A 19,459-nucleotide genomic window follows, 5' to 3' on the forward strand; every position below is an offset into this window, starting at 1 on the left:
CGCAGCTCTCCTGTGTCCTTCTCTGTCGTCCTCTCCCCCCTCCCCGCCTGTCTGTTCATGTCAATGCCTGCCCCCCCACCCCAGCCTGGAACAGGCTGGACGACATACATGTACTCGATCCAGCCTGCTCGTAGCAAATGTACTGTGGGAACTGGTAATGGAGTCCCTATGTCGCTCATGTTGAATTCTTTTGGGGCTGCTGTATGTACAGACTAAGAACGATCTCTTGTCTGACCTGTTGAGGATTCTGCGGTGTACGATCTTGAGGATGACGATTTTGTCGGTGCAGCTCTTAAGGAAGTCAGTCATTTTGTTCTTCAGGCCGGGCTTCGTCTCGTGCTTGGCGATGACTTTCAGGCTGTCCCACGATTCCCGGCACCTCTTCTCCAGCTGAACCAGACTCTCCGCAAGATCGTCAAAGTCCACCTGGGGTGGCACGTGGGGGGAAAAAGCCACAAGTCAACCTTCACCTATCAGGAATTCCGCTAATTCTCCTGTTCCCTCGGGACTTCTTCTGTATCAGAAGAAGTTGGACACAAAGAAGGTCGAAGTGAAGACACTTACTTTGGAGGAGCGGGTGATAGCTGCGATTTCCGAGTACAGATCTGACGTGTCTGGAAACTTCTCGATGACTATATTGGACATGTGATGGAGCAGTGTTTGCCGGTGCACGGTGTCCTTCACCTCCGACACCTTCTCCAGGTAGCTGAGGTCAAAGCCCTTGGCCTAGAACAGGAGACAAGACAGGTTGATGCAACTGATGCAGACAAGGATGAAAAACTCGTATAAGGAAGCGTTGCAGAAAAAAAAATTGGAGGGGACATTGTCACAGAATATCACACATCTATATACACTCACTGGCCACTTTACACCTGATCAACTGCTTGATAATACAAATTGCTAATCAGCCAATCACATGGGAGCAACTCAATGCATTTAGGCATCTAGGCGTGGTGAAGACGACTTGCTGAAGTTCAAACCGAGCATCAGAATGGGGAAGAAAGGGGATTTAAGTGACTTTGAAGGTGGCATGATTGTTGGCGCCAGACGGGCCGGTCTGAGTATTTCTAGAATTTTCACACACAACTATCTCTCAGGTTTACAGAGAATGGTGGGAAAAAGAGAAAATATCCAGTGAGCGGCAGTTGTGTGGAGGAAAATGCCTTCTTGAGGTCAGAGGAGAATGGGCAGACTGGTTCCGGATGATAGAAAGGCAACAGTAACCACTCATTTTTTTACAAAGCAAAAATATTTAGTGAAGAAGTATTCTAAATTTTTTTTTTTTTTTGCCCCTCTGTATGAACAGGCAAGGCTCCCCACAGGGAAAGATCTGCTCCATCATAAACACTACAAAGCATACAGGCGGGTAACACAAAGCGGCACGACTCACGCTTGAACCGTTCAGGAAGTTGCCGACTGCCAGCAGTGAGGCAAGGATGACTTTGAACGTCTTGTTCTTGGAAAGCTGCTCCATGCCCAGCTTCAAATCAAACAAGGGCTCTGCGATTTCCTAGGAGAAGACACACAAGGGAAGACCGTTATTTATCAACGCTCCCATTTAGTCCAGTCTTTCCCCCAACCTCGTCCCTCGAGTACCTCCAACAGGCCATATTTTGAGAATTTCCCTTTTTCGATAAAATAGTTGGCAGAAATACCAAAAGCCATTGGCATTTATTTAAAGCACCTGTGCAAGTGCCACCTGTAAAATAAAACCGGTGTCCCCGTTGTCACCTCTTCTTCTGGAGACAACCCTAAAATGATGGATTTTTTGCTGGGCACTGTAGTTCCTGTCATTCCGCTACGTTACTACAAAACACAGGGGCTGGCAGGAGGAACCACAGTGACCAGTGGGGGGCTCACGCTATATGGCACGCCTGGTGGTAGAAGAAGAAAGCAGTGCCCAAAGCTTTTTTTAACCACTTAAAGTGTAAGTTCACCTTTACAGAAAAATCTTTAAAGGTGAACTTACACAGGCCCCCCTCCCCAGTCCTGGCTAACCTGGACCGCCGCGATCTCCGGTTCTAAGCCCCGGTATATCAGCACCAAGGGGCCCGGGGCTTAGAAATCCTCTCTGCATCCACGCGGCATCTTCATAGCTGACAGGACGGCTATGTGGCTGCTGATTGGTCAGCGCCGCCCATGTAACGTGTAATGTGCTGACCAATTACATTGCTCCAAAAAGGTCCCCCATCCATTCAGCGGTTTTCAGGATTTCTAAGCCCCGACTCCTGAGGCTGATATACCGGGGCTTAGAACCAGAGATTACCGCGGTCCAGGTCAGCGAGACCAGGGGGGTGCGAGGAGGGGGACCCGAGTAAGTTCACCTTACAGAGTTTTATTGTAAAGGTAAACTTACCCTTTAAGGACCGGAAGATTTGCCCCCCTTAATGACCAGGCCATTTTTTGCGATACGGCACTGCGTCGCTTTAACGGACGATTGCGTGGCCGTGCGACCTTGTACCCAAACAAAATATATATCTTTTTTTTAACCCCACAAAATAGAGCTTTCTTTTGGTGGTATTTGATCGCCTCTGCGTTTTTTATTTTTTGCACTATAAACAAAAAAAGACCGACAATTTTGAAAACAAAAAATATTTTTTATTTTTTGCTATAATAAATATCCAAAAAAAAATGTAAAAAAAAACAAATTTCCGCATCAGTTTAGGCCGATATATTGGTAAAAAAAAAAAAAAAAAAGTTATAGCGTCTACAAAATAGGGAATAGATTTATGGCATTTTTATTATTATATTTTTTTTCTTTTGCTAGTAATGATCTGCGATTTTTATCAGGACTGCAACATTGCGACGGACACATCGGACACTTTTGACACATTTTTGGGACCATTGACATTTATACAGCGATCAGAGCTAAAAAATAGCCACTGATTACTGTATAAATGTCACTTGCAGGGAAGGGGTTAACACTAGGGGGAGATCAAGGGGTTAAATGTGTTCCCTGGGGAGGTGTTTTCTAACTGTGGGGGGAGGAGACTGACTGGGAAGTACAGAGAGATCGCTGTTCCTAATCACTAAGAACAGACGATCACTCTGAACTTCCCTGTCAGAACGGGCTTCGGCGCGCCCACTGTAGCCGTTAAAGGGACCGTCGTACAGCTACGGCGATTCCCGGGAAGGAGCCGAGCTGCTGCCATATGACAGCGGCTGGTCGGCAAGTGGTTATGGCAGCGAAAATCTCACTAGCCATTAGCTGGAAAGGTTAAATCCTTTGTAAAAGCCTTTTTCTTTTCTTCTTAAAATACTTACCTGCTCTGTGTTAGTGCACAGGGAGGCCCTGAACCTCCTCTTCTGGGGTCCCCCGTTGGCGCTCCAGGCTCCTCCTCTTCTGAGTGTGCCCCCATAGCAAGTCGCTTTCTATGGGGGCACACTTTCGGGCTCGTTCCAGAACTGGGCTGTGTGCGACTATTGACAAACACAGTTCAGCTTAGCTCCGTCCCCTGCTCTCAGGATTTGACTGACAGCAGCAGAAGCCAATGGCTGCTGCTGAGCCTCCTGTGAGAAGAGGGAAGAGAAGAGCACAGTGCTGGATTGAGATTGGGCTCAGGTAAGCATTTAAGGGGGGCAGCTGACATTGAAAGTTTTTTTTTCTAACTTAATGCAGAGAATGCAATAAGGTAAAATAGGCTTATGACATCATGGACAGCTCTCTCTCACTCTCCTGAGAGTTTGCCAGGAAGGGAGGGGGCATGAGTCATAAGAGGGCCAATGAGAGCTGCAGACCTGGAGGTGTGTGTCTGTGTAAATCCAGGAAGTGAACAGGCAGCAGCTTCAGCTGCCCACAGTTAAAATGGCTGCAGCCAGACTCAGTGGAGGGAGATTTCTGCAGCATATTTGGCAAGTACAGAATCACAGTATATATAAAATAATATGCAAAAGTGGTTGGAGGGAAGCTTCAGAATGGCAAAGACATTTTTATTACAAATTATGTGAGCAGACTGCAGTTTCCTCTTTAAGTATGAAATGTATCTCTTTACAGCTTATGGTTAATCTTGCTTATGCTGCTAACAGGGTCACCCTAATGGTCCGTATACAAAATCCGAATATCGTACGAAAACTAGTCGTCTGAGGAAGGATCGTGCGATTTTCTGATCGTGTGTACGCTGCTTTCGAGAGCCGAACACCACAGTTCATCCGATATTATTCGATCGGACAAGCAGGGAAATTTTCCTCGTACGATAACAGATCGTACGATTTTCGTTTAGTCAGTACAGTTGTCGTCCGAAAATACAATACAAATACATTACAACACATGACATCACTTCCCATTTTTTTTTCTGTCGTACAAGAATTTTCGTGACTTACTTTATCTATTCAATTTCTACTTGCGACTATTAAGCGGAAAAAGGTCGTATGATATTCGGATCGTGTGTACGGGCCATAAATCCCAGTTCACACTGCTGCGGGTTATCATGCCACTCGTGAAACAAAGTCACATGACAAGTCACAACACATTAATTTTAATAGGTGCCCTCTTAATCAAGGAGACTCAAGTCGCAGCGACAAAAAAAAAAATGTAAAGATTCCTGCACTACTTTTCTGTGATTTTGGTGCAACTTGAGTGCCCATACGCTACAATGTTAAATTACAAAAGTCGCAAGCAAGTCACAAGGAAGTTCCCAGCAAGTCACAAGGAAGTTCCCAGCAAGTCACAAGGAAGTTCCCAGCAAGTCACAAGGAAGTTCCCAGCAAGTCACAAGGAAGTTCCCAGCAAGTCACAAGGAAGTTCCCAGCAAGTCTCAAGGAAGTTACCAGCAAGTCTCAAGGAAGTTCCCGGCAAGTCTCAAGGAAGTTCCCGGCAAGTCACAAGGAAGTTCCCAGCAAGTCACAAGGAAGTTCCCAGCAAGTCACAAGGAAGTTCCCAGCAAGTCACAAGGAAGTTCCCAGCAAGTCACAAGGAAGTTCCCAGCAAGTCTCAAGGAAGTCACAAGGAAGTTCCCAGCAAGTCACAAGGAAGTTCCCAGCAAGTCACAAGGAAGTTCCCAGCAAGTCACAAGGAAGTCACAAGGAAGTTCCCAGCAAGTCATAAGGAAGTTCCCAGCAAGTCTCAAGGAAGTTCCCAGCAAGTCACAAGGAAGTTCCCAGCAAGTCACAAGGAAGTTCCCAGCAAGTCACAAGGAAGTTCCCAGCAAGTCACAAGGAAGTTCCCAGCAAGTCTCAAGGAAGTCACAAGGAAGTTCCAAGCAAGTCACAAGGAAGTTCCCAGCAAGTCACAAGGAAGTTCCCAGCAAGTCACAAGGAAGTCACAAGGAAGTTCCCAGCAAGTCTCAAGGAAGTTCCCAGCAAGCCTCAAGGAAGTTCCCAGCAAGCCTCAAGGAAGTTCCCAGCAAGCCTCAAGGAAGTTCCCAGCAAGCCTCAAGGAAGTTCCCAGCAAGCCTCAAGGAAGTTCCCAGCAAGCCTCAAGGAAGTTCCCAGCAAGTCTCAAGGAAGTTCCCAGCAAGTCTCAAGGAAGTTCCCAGCAAGTCTCAAGGAAGTTCCCAGCAAGTCTCAAGGAAGTCATAAGGAAGTTCCCAGCAAGTCATAAGGAAGTTCCCAGCAAGTCATAAGGAAGTTCCCAGCAAGTCATAAGGAAGTTCCCAGCAAGTCATAAGGAAGTTCCCAGCAAGTCATAAGGAAGTTCCCAGCAAGTCACAAGGAAGTTCCCAGCAAGTCACAAGGAAGTTCCCAGCAAGTCACAAGGAAGTTCCCAGCAAGTCACAAGGAAGTTCCCAGCAAGTCACAAGGAAGTTCCCAGCAAGTCACAAGGAAGTTCCCAGCAAGTCACAAGGAAGTTCCCAGCAAGTCTCAAGGAAGTTCCCAGCAAGTCTCAAGGAAGTTCCCAGCAAGTCACAAGGAAGTTCCCAGCAAGTCACAAGGAAGTTCCCAGCAAGTCACAAGGAAGTTCCCAGCAAGTCTCAAGGAAGTTCCCAGCAAGTCTCAAGGAAGTTCCCAGCAAGTCACAAGGAAGTTCCCAGCAAGTCACAAGGAAGTTCCCAGCAAGTCACAAGGAAGTTCCCAGCAAGTCTCAAGGAAGTTCCCAGAAAGCCTCAAGGAAGTTCCCAGCAAGTCTCAAGGAAGTCATAAGGAAGTTCCCAGCAAGTCACAAGGAAGTCACAAGGAAGTTCCCAGCAAGTCACAAGGAAGTTCCCAGCAAGTCTCAAGGAAGTTCCCAGCAAGCCTCAAGGAAGTTCCCAGCAAGCCTCAAGGAAGTTCCCAGCAAGCCTCAAGGAAGTTCCCAGCAAGCCTCAAGGAAGTTCCCAGCAAGTCTCAAGGAAGTTCCCAGCAAGTCTCAAGGAAGTCATAAGGAAGTTCCCAGCAAGTCATAAGGAAGTTCCCAGCAAGTCATAAGGAAGTTCCCAGCAAGTCATAAGGAAGTTCCCAGCAAGTCATAAGGAAGTTCCCAGCAAGTCATAAGGAAGTTCCCAGCAAGTCATAAGGAAGTTCCCAGCAAGTCACAAGGAAGTTCCCAGCAAGTCACAAGGAAGTTCCCAGCAAGTCACAAGGAAGTTCCCAGCAAGTCACAAGGAAGTTCCCAGCAAGTCACAAGGAAGTTCCCAGCAAGTCACAAGGAAGTTCCCAGCAAGTCTCAAGGAAGTTCCCAGCAAGTCTCAAGGAAGTTCCCAGCAAGTACAAGGAAGTTCCCAGCAAGTCACAAGGAAGTTCCCAGCAAGTCACAAGGAAGTTCCCAGCAAGTCTCAAGGAAGTTCCCAGCAAGTCTCAAGGAAGTCACAAGGAAGTTCCCAGCAAGTCACAAGGAAGTTCCCAGCAAGTCACAAGGAAGTTCCCAGCAAGTCACAAGGAAGTTCCCAGCAAGTCTCAAGGAAGTTCCCAGAAAGCCTCAAGGAAGTTCCCAGCAAGTCTCAAGGAAGTCATAAGGAAGTTCCCAGCAAGTCATAAGGAAGTTCCCAGCAAGTCATAAGGAAGTTCCCAGCAAGTCACAAGGAAGTTCCCAGCAAGTCACAAGGAAGTTCCCAGCAAGTCTCAAGGAAGTTCCCAGCAAGTCTCAAGGAAGTTCCCAGCAAGTCATAAGGAAGTTCCCAGCAAGTCACAAGGAAGTTCCCAGCAAGTCACAAGGAAGTTCCCAGCAAGTCTCAAGGAAGTTCCCAGAAAGCCTCAAGGAAGTTCCCAGCAAGCCTCAAGGAAGTTCCCAGCAAGCCTCAAGGAAGTTCCCAGCAAGTCTCAAGGAAGTTCCCAGCAAGTCACAAGGAAGTTCCCAGCAAGTCTCAAGGAAGTCACAAGGAAGTTCCCAGCAAGTCACAGGGAAGTTCCCAGCAAGTCATAAGGAAGTTCCCAGCAAGTCATAAGGAAGTTCCCAGCAAGTCACAAGGAAGTTCCCAGCAAGTCACAAGGAAGTTCCCAGCAAGTCACAAGGAAGTTCCCAGCAAGTCTCAAGGAAGTTCCCAGCAAGTCTCAAGGAAGTTCCCAGCAAGTCATAAGGAAGTTCCCAGCAAGTCATAAGGAAGTTCCCAGCAAGTCATAAGGAAGTTCCCAGCAAGTCTCAAGGAAGTTCCCAGCAAGTCTCAAGGAAGTTCCCAGCAAGTCTCAAGGAAGTCACAAGGAAATTCCCAGCAAGTCACAAGGAAGTTCCCAGCAAGTCACAAGGAAGTTCCCAGCAAGTCACAAGGAAGTTCCCAGCAAGTCATAAGGAAGTTCCCAGCAAGTCATAAGGAAGTTCCCAGCAAGTCTCAAGGAAGTCACAAGTTGCAGGACTTTGGGATCAGCTGAAAGTGGCGATTACCTTCTCCATGGTCTCATAGTCCAATTTGAAGGCCCAGAGCTGGAGGCGAGAGGTCAGGCCGCTAATAGAGGAGAGGGTAAGGAGGAATTGTTCAGCCGATCCGAGAGGCGTATCAGGGTTCCCTATCTGAGCCTCCTGAATCTTCTGCTTCTCCTCCTCTGTTGGGACCATCGTCAGGATTTTCTGGCATAAACAGAATGAACGAAATCAGCTAATTATACAATCTGGACAGAAGAACACAGGAGCGCTAGACAACATGCAAGAAGACTTTTACTGGATGTAAAATATGCCCGTAATTTACAATCCTCATGTTGACTATCAATAACATGATATCACAATGTGGAGCATGGAATTGATTATAGCCATTGGGAACCATCCTGGTTCTACGGACCCTGCTTAGAGAAAGCCTCCAATATACAAGCAGATTACCCTTATTTCATTTGTAGGAGATGTTCGGTAAGTGAACAGTCAGCTGCTGTGATCGGATTAACCTACTAACGTCACCAGTGTAGACAGCGACAAGATAAGCCGGCCACGGAGGTGAACACAACAAGTCGGGTGTTTATCCCGACAAACCAGCTGCTCTGTGTGATAATGTGCAAGCAGCCATATTGTGACTTGCATCGGTGTTGATGGAGGAATGGGGACGATGTGTTGAAGTGGACCAGAACACAAAAGTGAAAATTTGTTGTTTTTTGAGGAATATCTTTAAATATCAATTTGTGCCAAGCGGTACCCAAAAATCTATTTTTTGTCCTAAATGTCCCTGAAAAATTGTAGCGTGCTTTCAGTGCCTAAGCACTCCAGTTTTGTAGCCTCATAGCTGTACACAGCGCCTTAAAAAAGTATTCATACCCCTTGAAATTGTTCACATTTTGCCATGTTACATCCAAAAACGTAGATGTATTTTATTGAATACATAAGTATTCACAGCCTTTGCCATGACACACAAAATTGGGCTCAGGTGCCTCCTGTTTCCACTGATCATCCTTCAGATGTTTCTACAACTTGATTAAGCGTCCGCCTGTGGTAAATTCAGTTGATTGGACATGATTTGGAAAGGCACACACCTGTCTATATAAGGTCCCAAGGTTAACAGTGCATGTCGGAGCACAAACCAAGCCATGAAGTCCAAGGAATTGTCTGTAGACCCTTGAGACAGAATTGTATGGAGGCACAGATCTGGGGAAGGGTACGGAAAAATTTCTGCAGCACTGAAGGTCCCAATGAGCACAGTGGCCTCCATCATGGAAGAAGTTTGGAACCACAAGGACTCTTCCTAGATTGGGCCGCCCGTCCAAGCTGAGCGATCGGGGGAGAAGGGCCTTAGTCAGGGAGGTGACCAAGAACCCGATGGTCACTGTGGCAGAGCTCCAGCATTTCTCTGTGGAGAGAGGAGAACCTTCCAGAAGAACAACCATCTCTGCAGCACTCCACTAATCAGGCCTGTATGGTAGAGTGGCCAGACGGAAGCCACTCCTCAGTAAAAGGCACATGACAGCCCGCCTGGAGTTTACCAAAAAGGCACCTGAAGGACTCTCAGACCACGAGAAACAAAATTCTCTGGTCTGATGAAACAAAGATTGAACTCTTTGGCCTGAATATCAAGCATCATGTCAGGAGGAAACCCGGCACCGCTCATCACCTGACCAATACCATCCCTACAGTGAAGCATGGTGGTGGCAGCAGCATCATGCTGTGGGGATGTTTTTCAGCGGCAGGAACTGGGGGACTAGTAAGGATTGAGGGAAAGATGAATGCAGCAACGTACAGAGACATCCTTGATGAAAACCTTCTCCAGAGTGCTCTGGACCTCAGACTGGGGCGAAGGTTCATCTTCCAAACAGGACAACGACCCTAAGCACACAGCCAAGATAACAAAGGAGAGGCTACGGGACAACTCTGTGAATGTCCTTGAGTGGCCCAGTCAGAGCCCAGACTTGAACCCGATTGAACATCTCTGGAGAGTTCTGAAAATGGCTGTGCACCGACGCTCCCCTTCCAACCTGATGGGGCTTGAGAGGTCCTACAAAGAAGAATGGGAGAAACTGCCCAAAAATAGCTTGTAGCATCATACTCAAAAAAGACTGTAATTGGTGCCAAAGGTGCTTCACCAAAGTATTGACCAATGGCTGTGAATACTTATGTACATGGGATTTTTTATTTTTTAAAATAATGAATTTAATCCATTTTGGAATAAGGCTGTAACATAACAAAATGTGGAAAAAGTGAAGCGCTGTGAATACTTCCCGGATGCACTGTACCAGGATTATGAGCTACAGTCATGATATTGTTCTTTTCTACTGGCAATTCTCTTTTAGGTAAAAGTGATCCTAGCAGTTAAGCAGCCACTGGATCAGTTTAATAGGTGGAGGTAAAGGGGCAGCCCCCAATCCGCCACATTTACCGAGCTCTCCCGTCCCATTGGGGAGCCCGGTGAAAATGCAACCAGCGCAATCGGCTTTCCCGGACACAATGAGAGGAATTGATGTTGTTCCTCCCACTGTGTGACATCAGAAACTGAAAGCGATGAGGATTTTGATGCATCCGGTTACAGTCTGTTGTAAATAAGCCGCTCCGGCTTCTGAAAGCATCAGATCAAAACGATCTCAGTTTAATCAGATACTTTGGAGGCCAGAGATATCTGGGGTACAATAGACCACAGATCTCTCCTTAAAGAGGACCTGTCACAGCCCATGCTATCATAAGGGATGCTGTTCAATCTATGTGATATTAATGATCCCCAAAGAAAAAGTAAAAAATAAAATTAAAAAAGATAGTAAAATTTTTTTAATAAAATAATACTTTCATTTTGATCGGTTTCAAGTGTCTAAATCAAGCACAGCTGCTAAAATTTAGAGAACTGAGCATCAAGGAGTCACTGGTGTATATTTAATCAGGCCTGTGCAGTGTAGCATCCTCTCCCCTCCTTCTACATGACCAATCATATTCAGACTTGCAAAGCGGGTTTAATTCAGAGTCAGTAACTTTCTGTATGAAATAACAGGATGGGAACTCACCTCTATGCCTTCTTTGCTGATTGCATATTCGTCAAAGTTCAAGATGGCCGTCTTGATGATGTGCACAGTGGGGAGGACGGTAAGGCCAATGTTAATGGCATTGCTCCTCTTGGGGTCCAGAACAACTAGAGTCTGCTTCTTTGCATCTACCCCTTTCTGTGGCAAGGAAACAGAAATGGCTTAGACCGGTTCTCTTTTCACAAATTCAACTATTGACTAAAATAATCTGCTTTTGCTGCATAAGTCTGCATGTGTGTGTGCTTAACAGACAATGTGACATTGCTACTGGTCACCTGTCCTGCTGGCCACCTGTACATTACAGCCTGATTGTAAAATCTACTGTAGAACAGAGAAGAACAGTAGCCTCTGTAATGTTTTTTAGCAACATAAGGCAAACACAAAAACCTAAAGAAGAACTATCATTACACTTTTTTTTCCAATTGATATGAATAGAACTGCCTGCACAGGGATGCACGGAATACCTGTGCATCCCCCCTGCAGGTAAACATGGCCCTCACACTGGCATGCACTGTAGTGAATGAGGCCTTATACGTAATACTGTTATAATGATATAGCAGGATATGGTGAGAGGGACTAAAAGGAACCAAATGCTCTCTACAGCAGCCATACTCTTGATGGTACAGACTTTCTAAAACAGATCTTCTGAAGAACTTCAAAAATGACCTAAATATCTTCAAAGGCTTTCTAACTCCCTAAAGATCTTTAAAAACATCATAAAAGATCTTCAAACACCTTAACTCTACAAAATATATTTTCATGAAAACACAATGGGCTTACCCCTCATAGAAAAATGGGTGAAATCACGCCAATAGTTTCCTTATGTCCCTAGGTTTGCATGCATCTTACCCCCACACTTCCTAACTTTTTAAAGATCTTCAAAAACTTCCCAAAAATCTTCAAAAACTTCCCAAAAATCTTCAAAAACATCCTAAAGAGCTTCAAAAACATCCTGACTTACTAAAGATTGTCAAAAACTTCCCAAAAATCTTCAAAAACTTCCTAAAGATCTTCAAAAACGACCTAAATATCTTCAAAGGCTTCCTAACTCCCTAGAGATCTTTAACAACATCCTAAAGATCTTCAAACACTTTATCTGTACAAGATTTATTTTCATCAAAACACAATGGGCTTACTCCTCGTGGAAAAATGGGTGAAATCACGCCAATAGTTTCCTTATGTCCCTAGGTTTGCATGCATCTTACCCCCACACTTCCTAACTTTTTAAAGATCTTCAAAAACTTCCCAAAAATCTTCAAAAACGTCCTAACGAACTTCAAAAACGTCCTAAAGAGCTTCAAAAACATCCTAACTTCCTAAAGATCTTCAAAAACTTCCCAAAAATCTTCAAAAACGTCCTAAAGAGCTTCAAAAACGTCCTAACTTACTAAAGATTGTCAAAAACTTCCTAACTTCCTAAAGATTGTCAAAAACTTCCCAAAAATCTTCAAAAACTTCCTAAAGAGCTTTAAAAACTTCCTAAAGATCTTCAAAAACGTCCTAACTTCCCAAAGATCGTCGACAACTTCCAAAAACGTGATCTGTACAAGACTTATATTCATCAAAAAAACAATGGGCTTACTCCTCGAAGGAAAATTGGTGAAGCCATGCCATAATTTTCTTATGCTCCTAGGTTTGCATGATTCCCCTCCCCACTTCCTAATGATCTTCAAAAGCTGCCTAAAGATCTTCAAAAACCTTCCTAACTTCTTAAAGATCGTCAAAAACTTCATCTCAACAAAATTAAATTTCATCAAAAAACAATTGGCTTACTCCTTTCCTTATGCATTTAGATTTGCATGCATCTTTCCCCCCCACTAACCTAAAATTAGACACTCCCTTCACTTTTTGGATTTTTGAGGGATTTCAGAGATGCAGAAACCTTCTGTTTTAATAAGACTCTGCTGTCCATTGCAGTCGAGACATATTATTGTAGACTGTGTAAACCAGAGGTTTTTGTTTTTTTAAAGTATACAGGTGCATCTCAAAAAATTTGAATTTTATCAAAAAGTTAATCTATGTCAGTAATTCAATTCAAAAAGTGAAAATCATGTTATGTAGATTCATTACACACAGAGTGATATATTTCAAGAATTTCTTCCTTTTAAGTTTGATGATTATGGCCTACAGCTAGTGAAAGCCCAAAATTCAGTATAGCAGAAAATTAGATTATTACATAAAACCAAAAAAAAGGAGTTATCCCTGTTGCTGTGCACCTTTTCCTACCACACTTTTTCCTTCCACTCAACTGTCCATTAAAATGCTTGGATACAGCACTCTGTGAACAGCCAGCTTCTTTAGCAATGACCTTTTGTGACTTACCCTCCTTGTGGAGGGCATCAATGACTGTTTTCTGGACATCTGTCAAGTCAGCGGTCTTCTCCATGATTGTGTAACCTACTGAACCAGACTGAGAGTCCATTTAAAGGTTCAGGAAACCTTTACAGGTGTTTTGAGTTAATTAGCGGATTAGAGTGTGACACCATGAGTCTACAATATTCAACTTTTTCAAAATATTCCAATTTTCTGAGATACTGAATTTTGGGTTTTCACTAGCTGTAAGTCATAATCATCAAAATTAAAATAAATAAATACTTGAAATATATCACTCTGTGTGTAATGACTCTATATAATAGAGGAGTTTCATTTTTTTTAATAGAATAGCTGAAATTAATTAACTTTTGATTAACTTTTTGATGATGTTCTAATTTTTTGAGCTGCACCTGCATAATAGGCCAAAACTTTTTTAAGTATGAAAGGGTTAAAACCTACAATGAAGGAAAGTAATTATTTGATGCCCTGCAGATTTGGTAAGTTTGCCCACTTACAAAGAAATGAAGGGTCTTTAATTTTTATCATAGGTGTATTTTGATGAGAGACAGAAAATCAACCAAAAATCCAGAAAAAACACACAATACAAATGTTATAAATCGAGTTGCAGTTCAGTTAGTAAAATAAGTATTTGATCTCGAAGCAAAACATGACATGACAATTTTCACAGAAGCCTGCCTAAGATACAAGTCAGATTTCAGGCATCCCCTGCAACAAAAATGTCATTTTTGGTGAGATACTTTCAATAGGAACATGCAGATTTCCTCATTAGTGCTATGCAGGCGCACAGCTGATAGATAATTATAAAACCACTCCCATTAGATCTACTCAGCACATAGGAACAAACAGGGATTTCTTCAGAATAACTAAAGATAGGAATCTGCAACAAAGGTTGTTATAATCCTTGCAATGCACATAGATCGGTCAGAGGGGAATGTTTTTTTTTTCTCAACAAAAGTAGAGTTACGCTTTAAGGATATAGAAAAGATCTGTAAAGAAGAGTGAACCAAAATCCCTCCTGAGATGTGTGAAAACTTGGTCACCAACTACAAGAAACGTCTGACCTCTGATTGCCAACGAGGGTTTCTCCACCAAGTACTAAGTCATGTTTTGCTTGGGGATCAAATAATTATTTTACTCACTGAACTGCAACTTAATTTATAGCATTTGTTTTATGTGTTTTTTCAGGATTTTTGGTTGATATTCTGTCTCTATCATATAAAAAAATAAAATGATAAAAATTATAGACCCTTCATTTCTTTGTAAGTTGGCAAACATACAAAATCTGCAGGGGATCAAATAATTATGTTCCTCATTGTATGCCTGGTTGTTTATTCCACTGGAGGGAGGGAAAAGTGCCAAAAGCATATAAAGTCCAGAATACATTTTTTTCAGATTCTTAGGTCATAAGAAGCCAACGTGTTTCGGGGGATCAAAGGCATCTCCTTTATCATGGCTCGGTACTGTTGTACAAGGTGTGTACCGAGCTCAACATTTTTTCTGGTTGCACTGGAGCAAACTTCCTTACAAAGTACAACTCCCTTTGCAAAATGAACACCTATTGTCTTTAGTTAGTCACCTCCATGTTCCACCAGAAAGAGTTCACCTTACTTCCTGTCCTAGAAACAAAATCCCTGCAATGTGAAAAGATACCCCTCTTACACAGTTGTCACCAGAACAAGTTTCCCCACTGGTAGACCGCTCTCATCTTGTTCTGGTGACAATGGACCAATAGTAAGGGTAAGTCTCCCCAGTTGGGACAAGCAGACTGCCATAACAACCTTCACAGATCTTTTAACCCTTCCACATTCTGTCCAAAAAATGTAAAAAAAAGTTTTGGCTTTATATGCATTTTAAATATAGTTTGGAGGTCTTGGTACTTTTTTTGCACGTTCGATTTACTTTACATTTACCAGAGAAATGGTGGCCACCTACACACAGACACCAACTCCCTTGTTGCATAAATGTGAAAGAGATGGTTAAAGATGGCTTCTACTCCTGTTTACCACCTGTAGAGAACTCCTCAGATGTGTTTTGCTCTTTTCATGGCTTAATTGTAGATGGCTTCATGTCCTGTTCACCACCTGTAGAGAGCACCTCAGATGCTTTCGCCCCTTTCAGGGCTTAATCGTAGAGGCCTCTATGATTAAGCCCAGACAAGGGCAAAACACGTATGAGGAGTTCTCTACTGGTGGGGGACAGCAATTGAAGCCATTTATGATTAAGCCATGAAAGGGCAGAATGCGTTGGAGTTCTCTACAGGTGGAGAACAGGTGTTGAAACCATCTTTTTGCCCATCTCATTTACATTTATGCAACAGGGGGTTAGTATCTGTGTGCAAACAGCCACCATTTTCTACTGGAGCATGACAAGCCGATTCTGTCTGTCTTGCACCAGTATTTTCACATGCTGATCTGACTGACACAGGCTTGGGCGGGGAATTCGAGAGGTACTATTTTCATTGTTTTGGGAAACCATCTATGGTAACTTTCATCACATATTCACCTTGGAAGTAACCAGCTCTTTGGCTTTGGATTCAAAAAGATGTTCAAGCTTCTCAGTGTCCACCATCACCTTATCCAGAGACTCCCACAAGGTGCCTTTGCCAAATTTGCCCCGACTCTGGCAGTCTGTCTCCTTCATCTCTTTCCAGAACAGTTTCACCGTCTTCCTCTTCTTATTAAATGCTGGTGCGATAGAGTCCATAGAGACGGTACTGAAACTGGGTGGAGCCGGGGGTGGTGGTGGCAACTGTGGGCGTGCACCAGGTGGAGGTGGGGGGCAGGCAGGGGGTGGTGGGAGAGGTGAAGGAAAACCAGGGCACCCGCCAAATGGGGGTGGTGGAGGAGGGGGTGGCAGAGGAAATCCTGGAAGAGCTGGGGAAGAGGAATAGTTTGCCATGGATGGTCGGGAAGACAAAACAGATTCTGAGGTCTCAAAATCGAGAACGTCAAAGTCCTCCTCCTCACACAGGTCAGTAAAGTCCAAATCTTTAATCTTAAGCTCTGTCTGAGGCTGCGGTGGCGTCTTCTCCCACAGAGTTTCGGCCGGTTTCTTAAAGGGCGTCATAAGTGTTTTTTCGAGGTTCTTGGCGTTAGTCTCCGCATCAATGCTGTACTGAGCTCTCACGCCTTTGCGCGGATCTGAGCCATTCTCAATGGGGACTTTGGTGGGAGAACTCTCGGCCTCGCATGATTCAGTCCTCGGTGTAGGAGCTCTCCTGTCCCTTGGTGGTTTTCCTACGTCGTTCACAGCAGCGTTCTTTGCATTGAGCAGTTCTGTGTCCAGGTCAGAGCTCTGCTTCTTGTTGAACATGTCCAGCATGAACTTCTTAGAGCTGCCTCGGTCTGTAGTAGGCGGAGGAACAGGGCTGACTAAAGAAGGAAGAATGGACATATTGAAGGATGACATTGGTTAGTAACATAAAAAAAACAGAAGAAACACAAACTAAAATGCCATTACCTCCCAAACTTTGGCTTTAGATGCACTTTACACAGTTGTCGGAGGTTAAAGTATCAGTCCACCTAAAGCAGACATATCAATGTTTGGAAGATACTGGTGGGCTACACAAGCTATTCTTCTTTGGTGCAACATCAGGACTAGGTTGTGAAATGTTAGGTGATGGGAGTTCTCATCTCTGCATAATATCTTCTGGGGGTGTTTATTCTTAATTAAGGAGAATGCAACAGGTGGGACCATCAAAACTCCAAGTAGGTGGAGCATAGACAGGGAAAACAGCAAAACAATCCAACTGCCAGGAGCAGCTGGTGACGAACCCAGCCCAAAAAACCTACATTTGCATGGAATATCATATTAAAGGCCAATCCCAGCTTTCATTTAACTTTAAATAGTTTCTTTGACTTGATGGCTCATCTTCATAACAAGGTGATTTCAAAGTTCAATAAGATCTCGTGACCTTGGCACATCTTAGAAGCACGCTCGTTCCATTGACATTGCGCTCATGATGCTCTGCCGATTCGAGGTTGTGTGGGGGTGTCCTCTACAGACTATTTTTCCCTCTCCCTTTCCCTCGTTTCTGTCTTTTCAGGGTGGTCATACCATTTATGATACAGTAGATTCCTCTACATTTTATTGTATATTTATCCGTTGAATGCTATGGTCGGATGGATCTCTGACATGTAATTTCACAGGTTCTAGAATCTTTACCAGGGGTCTCCAAACTTTCTAAACAAAGGGCCAGTTAACTGTCCTTCAAACTTTAGGAGGGCTGGACTGTGGCCAGCAGGAGTAGAAAGTGTCTTGGTGTCAGTGGGTGCAAAGAGTGCCCCCTCTTTGGTACTAGGGGGAGGAATAGTGTGCCAACTTCGGTGTCAGTGGAAGGAATAGTACCCACCATTGGTGTCAAGTGCTCCAGTGTCAGGGACTATGCTCCACTGACAGTATGGGGAATAATGGCCCAAGGGCTGGATAAAAGCAAGCAAAGGGCCGCAGTTTGGAGACCACTGATCTATACTATTCATGCTATAAGGTTGATGTCTTTACTATACTTAAATTCCTTGTTGGAACACTTTGGTCACTTTGATAGATATTTTTTGTAACACTGTTATCTGGCCTGTATTGTGACGATGGTACTTGTTCTACTTCAGTCCATTTTTTGAATGCTTTATCCCATCATATTTTGTCATTGTATCGGTTTTTATTTTCTCTGTCTGTTTTCTCAAAAAAGGTTACTAAAAAGAAAGTTTTTATTTTTTTTTAGAAAACAGTTTCTTAGAACAAAGCTGGTCCAAACTATTTCCTTTGATAAGACATGCGCCCGCTGTCAGTACTATATAAACTGTATGTAGCATTAGCTACAAACAGTATATAGCACTGTGTTTTGGTAGGGGCACAGAAACTTGACTTCCCACCCCAGTTCTGGAACAAAACTCAGTCAGGCTGAGCCATTCACAGGAAGCTTTGTATTTGACAAATTAATTCAAGGCTTCCTCTAATTGGCTAAAGTGGAGATTGTGACATCATCTGCCCACCTCTCCTCCTCAGCCAGAGGAAGCACTGTATTCGTTCATAAAATGCAAAGCTTCCTGTGAGTGGCTGAGCATTACTCAGCCAAACTCGATTTTGTTCTGGGATAGACCGGGAAGTCCCCATGCCGCTGCCAGAACACAGCGCTGTATACTGTACATGAAGTGAATGCTACATACAATTTATACAGTGCCAAAAGCGGGTGCATGTATTATTGAATGTTAAATGAAAGCTGGAGTTAGGCTTCAAGCCTTCACTGTGTGTAAGAGCCAAACAATAAAGTGTGAATGGGGGGGGGGCGCTGGATTCTAAATTCTTATGAACTTGTGGTGTGGAGCAGAGCCTACTAAATACATTACAATGACTCTGCTTAGGCAGCTCTCATAGCACAAGAAGGCCTCTGGGAGGTACCTCAGATGAAGACCACCAAGGTATTTTGGAAGATCAAGAATTCAAGAGAGCCTACTATACTACTATACTACTATACCGATATTTTGATTTACTTTGAATTTGAGTCCAGCATAATAGTACAGTATGTTTAGTAGAACATCAAGCCCTTTTGAAGGACACTCTTAAAACCTCCAAAATGAGCTTGAACTCAATCTCTGGTATGGCGCTCTCTTCCAAAACTTCTTGAGCAACGGATTTCAGTCTGTGAGTTGTGGTTCATCTCAAAATACAGTAAGTGTTGCGTCTGAGTGGGGTGCCACTGACGGGTTGACGGTATTTCTTGCCTGGCTCTGATTCGGGTTCCTCTTTCTCTTCTTCTCGTTCCTCCCTCTCCAAGGTGCTGCTGGCAGAGGAATCGCTGGACCCAGAACACAGCTCTTTCTCATTGACACTTTCATTTTTCTCTTCCTTCTCACTGAGATCTCCCTTTCCTGTGTCCAACAGAGGGGGGATCAATACACACTCGCCCAAGGGGCAGAGGAGAAGCCATGCTCATGCTGGGCACAGGGTGCATGCAAATCCCAGGCAGGGAGTGGAATATAAGGAGGACATGTCTACCGATTTATGGATGGATGAGGGTGGGTGGGTGGATGGATGAGGGTGGGTGGGTGGTGAGGGGACATGCATATGAGATAAAAAATAATGGGAAAGGCCTAGACTACACCAAGACTACCATGATAAAAAGCAATAGTTTAGTAGATCAGACGCAAACATGCATGAATTGAGCACAGGGTAAATGCAGTATTTTCCAGCCATGCAATGTTATATTCTGTGTATGAGTAACTGCATTCATCACAATGAAACACATGTCAAAGGGAAACTATTACTTCTGAGAATTTATGTCCACCTTTTTTTTACCAGTGATGATGGCCATGGTGTTGCAGATCTGTACTGAAACAGGAGGCAGGCTTCCGTTGAAGTA

General features: G+C 44.0%; 1 protein-coding gene across 1 annotated transcript in view; it reads right to left on the reverse strand.

Moving 5' to 3' along the window:
• FHOD1 (formin homology 2 domain containing 1) overlaps window positions 1-19,459 on the reverse strand; it is a 163,233-nt gene that overhangs the window by 14,857 nt on the left and 128,917 nt on the right. Inside the window, exons 16-22 of the mRNA XM_073603902.1 lie at window positions 18,822-18,968; window positions 15,607-16,475; window positions 10,753-10,908; window positions 7,733-7,915; window positions 1,391-1,510; window positions 565-726; window positions 236-426 (exon numbers count right to left, since the gene is read on the reverse strand). Of these exons, the coding sequence (XP_073460003.1) occupies window positions 236-426; window positions 565-726; window positions 1,391-1,510; window positions 7,733-7,915; window positions 10,753-10,908; window positions 15,607-16,475; window positions 18,822-18,968 (1,828 nt within the window). The remainder of the gene's footprint in view (window positions 1-235; window positions 427-564; window positions 727-1,390; window positions 1,511-7,732; window positions 7,916-10,752; window positions 10,909-15,606; window positions 16,476-18,821; window positions 18,969-19,459) is intronic.

The sequence above is a fragment of the Aquarana catesbeiana genome, linkage group LG11, assembly GCF_042186555.1.
Source record: "Aquarana catesbeiana isolate 2022-GZ linkage group LG11, ASM4218655v1, whole genome shotgun sequence".
NCBI classification, from domain to species: domain Eukaryota; kingdom Metazoa; phylum Chordata; class Amphibia; order Anura; family Ranidae; genus Aquarana; species Aquarana catesbeiana.